The sequence below is a fragment of the Bactrocera latifrons genome, unplaced genomic scaffold (assembly GCF_001853355.1).
Source record: "Bactrocera latifrons isolate USDA-ARS-PBARC rearing strain unplaced genomic scaffold, ASM185335v1 scaffold_75, whole genome shotgun sequence".
Lineage (NCBI taxonomy): Eukaryota > Metazoa > Arthropoda > Insecta > Diptera > Tephritidae > Bactrocera > Bactrocera latifrons.
In genome coordinates this window covers 181400-187025 of record NW_017537434.1, presented here as the reverse complement: position 1 = coordinate 187025, position 5626 = coordinate 181400, and the positions used below count along the sequence as shown (strand labels likewise).

At 33.4% G+C, this 5626-nt stretch overlaps 2 protein-coding genes across 3 annotated transcripts in view; one reads left to right on the top strand and one right to left on the bottom strand.

Annotated features, from left to right (window-relative positions):
- The first annotated feature begins 651 nt into the window (after window positions 1-651).
- Window positions 652-4611, top strand: LOC108976350 (nicalin-1). 2 transcript variants are annotated; one of them, XM_018945400.1, is made up of 8 exons: window positions 652-1111; window positions 1473-1551; window positions 1607-1715; window positions 1788-2159; window positions 2221-2400; window positions 2486-2551; window positions 2759-3181; window positions 3243-4611. In XM_018945400.1, exons 1-8 carry the CDS (start codon window positions 946-948, stop codon window positions 3597-3599), a joined length of 1752 nt encoding a protein of 583 aa, XP_018800945.1. In that variant the 5' UTR covers window positions 652-945; the 3' UTR covers window positions 3600-4611. The 2 variants fall into 2 exon arrangements, with proteins under 2 accessions (XP_018800945.1, XP_018800946.1); XM_018945401.1 differs by lacking the exon at window positions 2486-2551 and having other exon boundaries at window positions 654-1111.
- A 653-nt stretch (window positions 4612-5264) lies between these two features.
- Window positions 5265-5626, bottom strand: part of LOC108976349 — an 8932-nt gene continuing 8570 nt past the window's right edge. Inside the window, exon 9 of the mRNA XM_018945398.1 lies at window positions 5265-5569. The gene's annotated coding sequence lies outside the window, so the exon portion shown is untranslated. The remainder of the gene's footprint in view (window positions 5570-5626) is intronic.

The window sequence follows — 5626 nt, the reverse complement described above, 5'->3', positions numbered from 1 at the left end:
TAMATTTCGTTAATATTATGAAACAAAATCAACATATATTTTTATTTTTATTGATAATTAACTTTTTTGACTATGTTATAGGAAATTTAATATTTGTTATCGACATATTTATTTTCATTCAAGTATAAAAGCATCCCTGAATTATTAAATTTAATAGATTTTGGGACTGTCACTTACAGAATAGCAAAATCGTCTCAAGTCTCAAAAATTGTCTCTATCAAATTTAGAGACTTGATACTGTATCACAGTGCAGAGTCTCACGGTAAGATCACATTGGCAAAATTAAATATTAAACTGACACAAATTAATCAATTTGTAATCAAAGATATTTTAATAGACTTACTCTATATCAGTAAAGTACGTACACACTTTTTAATAGATTTCTAGCAAATCAACCGTGAAAAAGTTATTTATTTAAAAATTTTCAGTTATAAATTTGTTAATACATATGCATCGATAATAAAGTTTGAATTGTATTGAAAGTGGCATCATCATTAAATACACATTGACAGCTCAACAAAATAAACAACAAAAACCAAGAAACCAGGGTTGATTACACAAAAAATAACTCACATGTCAATGAAAAACCTTTTCTGATTTTTTGTACTATTTTTTTTTTTATCTAAATATATTTGGTTTATCATACTATAACGTTTAAAAGTTTAAGTAATATCAGTCATATCTTGCGAAATAATATGTATGTTTCATGTAGTGTATATAGACATAACAATAAATTAGAAGGGCACCTGCACTTAAAAAATCAACCCTACCAAGTGAAAATTAGTTATGAGAAAAATCAGCCGGGCGCAAGTTTGCCTAATTAGAACAAATTAAATTTAATTAATCTAATTTAATTAACACCTGTCTTTGACATAGAAGTTGCATCGTAGGATAATACAGTGTACTAAACCCAGCTTCGCGCAATACTCACATATAAGTGTCACAATGTTTGAGGAAGCTGAGAATTTTGCGGATATTTTCCGCGGTGGACTGCCCTATCTACTGATTGCACTACCAGTTTTACTCATTTGCTCAGCCAATCCTGTATTGGCATCCAGTGAATTCTCAGTGCAACGGATGTCACAGTTCGATGTGAATGGTGTTGCTTATGGTGAGTGGTCGTGCTCGATATTGTCATTGATATTAAAGTGATGTGTCACTATGTGCAAGTTGATCATTAACTCCTGTTTTGGTTGCTGCAATTAGGTTATGTTAGCGCTCTCAAGGTTTTAATTATCGTGTGTTAACTTATCTTTATAGTTGTTTGGTGCATGTATATTTGCCGTGTGTTCATTTATTAATTGTGTACTATACAAAACAAAAATGCGTTACTTTTGAGGTTAGAATGTATATTGATAATAATATTGATGTAAATAAACAGAAAAATTAATTAACATTTGTAAAATACATTTGTTCTATACTTATATAACATATATTCAATATAGTATATACTATTTCATTTATTATTTCAGGATGTCGTGCATCTGCATTATCGCTAGAGGCTAAATCGCTCTATACTTGGAGCACTGGAAGGCACTGTGTGGTTGCAAAGTAAATATTATTTACTCCAAATATGTATATTGAAAATTTATATGTTTATTACTAGATTACAAGACTTAACTATCGATCAGTTCCGTGAAATACGGCAAAAAGCAGGAGGTTTGGTTATACTGTTACCACAGCATGTCAGTGATATGACATTTGAGGAAAAAGAGGTAACGCGAAAGCATGCATTTATAATCAATATTTTTTTAAACTAATCCAATCATATTCCTATGAACTTTTAGCACCTCATTTTGCTTGAACAAGCTATGCTGGCACAACCAAATTCAATTCCGATATATTTCTCACCGTATAATTCAGAGCTCGAGCGTATCATAACGGACATCACAAGAACAACCAGCAAAAATATTGAGGGCAAAACTCAACGCACATCAGCGGCTACAGAGCTGCTATCATCCATATCGGCCAATGGTTATCAGGTTATTGTCTCTGGTGCCAGTCATTTAGCTAGCAAAAATAGTAGAATACCAATTATACAAGGTGAATTGGCGGCCACTACTAAAATTTTGAAACAAATGGAAAGTGGTGGCGAGTCCAACAGCAAATTGCCATTAATCCTCATAACCTCACATCTCAACACATTCGGATTGTACAATGTAAGGAAACCAATTGTATTCTTGGGAATTTATTAACGAAACAATTTTTTTCCCTGTGTAGGAATATCCTTTAAACGCCGATGCCGCTGTGTTGCTAACACTCGCGGATATATTTAGCAAATTACACAGCACACCTAACGCAGTGCCTAAATATCGCTTATTATTCTTACTCACAGAATCCGGTACACTGTTGAACTTCCAAGGAGCCAAAAAGTGGCTCGATGAGAATGTGCAACTGCAGGTACAGTTGTTGTATTTCTTTTTAAAGAAGAAAATTTTATGTTCATTGAAAATAAATATGCAAAACGCTGCGCTATGGAACAAAGGAAGACATCGTGTCTATTACCGGCACTTTAATTGCGGCCAAGAATCCAACTAATATAATAGACGAGGTTTGAGAGCGTCTACAAGTTAAAGGCTTTAAAAATATTGCTAACTTAACAAACAAATTAGCGTATATTGCTTGAAATCTGCACATACTTCAATTTTAGGCTATTTAATATGTAATAATTTATTCGCTAGTTATAATGCTTTATATGTGAAACATTTATTTTTATATTTCTCAATGATTTATAAAATCAACTTCCTTTATACTTCAGAACGTTGATTTTGTGCTCTGTTTAGACACGATTACACAATCGTTGAACGGTGAATCTGGCAATCTTTACATGCACGTCTCCAAACCACCCAAAGAGGGCACCGCAATGAATGATTTCTTCAAGTTACTTAAAAACGTAGCGGCACAATATGGCAATGTTACAGTCGATGGTGTACATAAGAAGATCAATTTGGCCGATCAGCAACTCGCCTGGGAGCATGAACGTTTCAGCATGCGCCGTTTGCCAGCTTTCACGATATCCGCATTGAAATCACCCAAAGAGCCAGCACGCACCACTATATTCAAAGACGAAGAAGAGCAAGTTATTGCGCAAACGCAACAACATGCTAAAATTTTAGCTGAAACGCTAGCACATTACGTGTATGGCTTACAAGAGCCATATGAAATCTTTGCTGGGCCAATGGTGAGTGCAATTAGTTAATAGTTAATTATGTAAATTATTTATGCTAATTTTCTACTTGCAGGGTATCAATAAGAAACTCATTAAAGCTTATCTGCAAGTCAAATCTGCGCTACATAATAACGACCTGAAGAACGCTTTCGAAAAGTACCTAAAGAATGTGAAGATCATGTATGATAAACCCGACACACGTGATCCAGACTTTATGTTCTACGATGGTCAAGAGGCGCGCCTAAATGTATATCACGTCAAACCTGCCATTTTCGATCTCTTCCTAACCATACTCATATGCGCATATCTCGCCTCAGTGTACTTTGTCATACAATTCTTTCCAGCGTTATACGATACCGTTTGCAAAATGACCAAAGCGCCAGTACTGACGCAAGCCAATTCCAATAATACAAAATCTAAAGTTAATTAGAAAAAAAAGTGCAAAAAAGAATAAAAATAAAACAAAAAATATTAATATTATTGAAGACGAAAACTTTAATGTACAGATGTACATATGTAAAGAGACATTTTCTTGAACATTTACTAACTATATTAGAACAATTAAAATTTGCAACCAAATAGTGAGTTATATACATAATCTGTGTAAAAGGCGAAATTTTGTATGATACACAACATGGTGAATTTTATAGAAGAAAGACTCGCAATTCAAGTAAGATAAGTAATAAAATCAGTAATTCATTTATTAGTTATATATGTACATAATTTGTGCATGAAAGGTGAAAGGTTGTTAGTAAAAATAAAGAAACTAAAACTAAAAAAAAAAAATAAGTAAAATAAAAATAATAAAAAATTAATAAAAATAATGACAAGTAAATAAAATTAAATTTAAAAAATGCAAATATATAAAACTGTTAAGCGGTATTGTAAACGTCATTAATTTCACGACCACCTACAAGTATGTTCCGTTATCCATGTAGTACGAACAATAACTAACTCGTCATAAGAAATTGTGCCATTACTGCTGCTTAACTTTGCCATTTCCACCTAAACACACTGCTAAATAATAAAAAAGAAATTTAAAGCGTAATCATTGTGAGTAAACAAATATTCCTAGGAAAGCATTAGGCACACATTTCCACACAGTCCACATATGCATTTACACACTCACCCGCACAGACAGCGGGCGCAGCAGCAGTAACTGTAAGCAATACTTATTAATAATACATTAAATCATGAAATTATACAATTATAACAATAATTAAAGCATAATGTAGTAGTCAAATGTTTTTTTCCATATTATTTTAGTATATAATTAAAATATACATATATAATGCATATGTTGTTTTGATTAGCATCAAATTGTAAGTTCCAAGTAGTATGGCAAACGGTTAAAATGTTCACGATTTCCCAAGTATTACTTTAAACGAAAGTAAAACAAAAAATATAAAGACAAATAAATAAAACTTAAAATAAAAAAGCGACTTATTCTGCGTGTGCTGCTCATTTTATACATACATGCATTATTTAAGAATTTAGTGCAAGGTGAGTAATAAATTTGTGATGCTTTTTATTCTGTTCTGGCAATTTTTGTGGTAGTGTCTATCCAAGCCTGATAATCGGCAAGACATTTGGAGTCTTCGATGACATTTAATGGACGATTTAGGAGTTTGTATATTTGGAGAGGAGAAAGTATTTAGCGCCAAGTGGTGGCTGTTGGCCGGTTTAAAATCCCGCGTTCGTCCCGTTTAGGTTCGGAAAAGGGAATATCTTCGACGAACGGTACTTGCTTCTTTATGGGCTTTTGAAAATTTAAACATTTCATGACCTTATTCCGCGATAGCTAGTAATAATTAGCTATAACTCGCACAACCAAAATTTTTTCGTAACAGAAAAGTGGTCAAAGGTTTTCTACAGCTCTTTTGCTTCTGTTCACTTATGACATTTTGCCAGATGTCAAATCTCGGTATTAGAATCGCTTATAGAACACGCAATCGAACTGAAGTAAGATGCCTCATGTCCGCAGCTTTACTGCTAAGAACCTTAAACTTCTTACTTAAGTTTGCTCTTTTGCCAATGCTGTCCCTTGAGAGAAGAGCCAATGGTATTTCACCACTTAATTCCTTCATACGCTGGAATAGGAATTGCCTCACCTCTGCCAAACCTTTCGACTGTCATTTTAAGTAGTGCATTTAACTAAATGACCGATTACTAGATGAAGTGGTTTGAGGTTAAGCACACCAAGAGCCACCACCCAAAATGCATATGCATGCAAGTTGTTGCAGCTTCGACAGTTGAAGACCTACCGAAGTCTGCGATGCTCTGAACCAGCTGTTCGCACGATAGTCGGAACGGACCCGGATTTTTATCCGGCCAAGGAGTGTCAACTGTCACTCTAACACAGAGATTCAAGGATGTTAAAGGAATTAATTGCAAATAAAACTGTAATTAAAAAAATAAAAATAAATAAATAAGACATACAAATTAAAACATAAAAAA

What these genes read in the sequence shown, in the direction of transcription:
- LOC108976350 (XM_018945400.1), top strand. Translation starts at nt 946, where the DNA reads ATGTTTGAGGAAGCTGAGAATTTTGCGGATATTTTCCGCGGTGGACTG. An exon ending in AGGCACTGTGTGGTTGCAAA is followed by an intron (nt 1,552 to 1,606) that starts GTAAATATTATT and finishes GTTTATTACTAG; the next exon opens with ATTACAAGACTTAACTATCG. An exon ending in ATGAGAATGTGCAACTGCAG is followed by an intron (nt 2,401 to 2,485) that starts GTACAGTTGTTG and finishes TATGGAACAAAG; the next exon opens with GAAGACATCGTGTCTATTAC.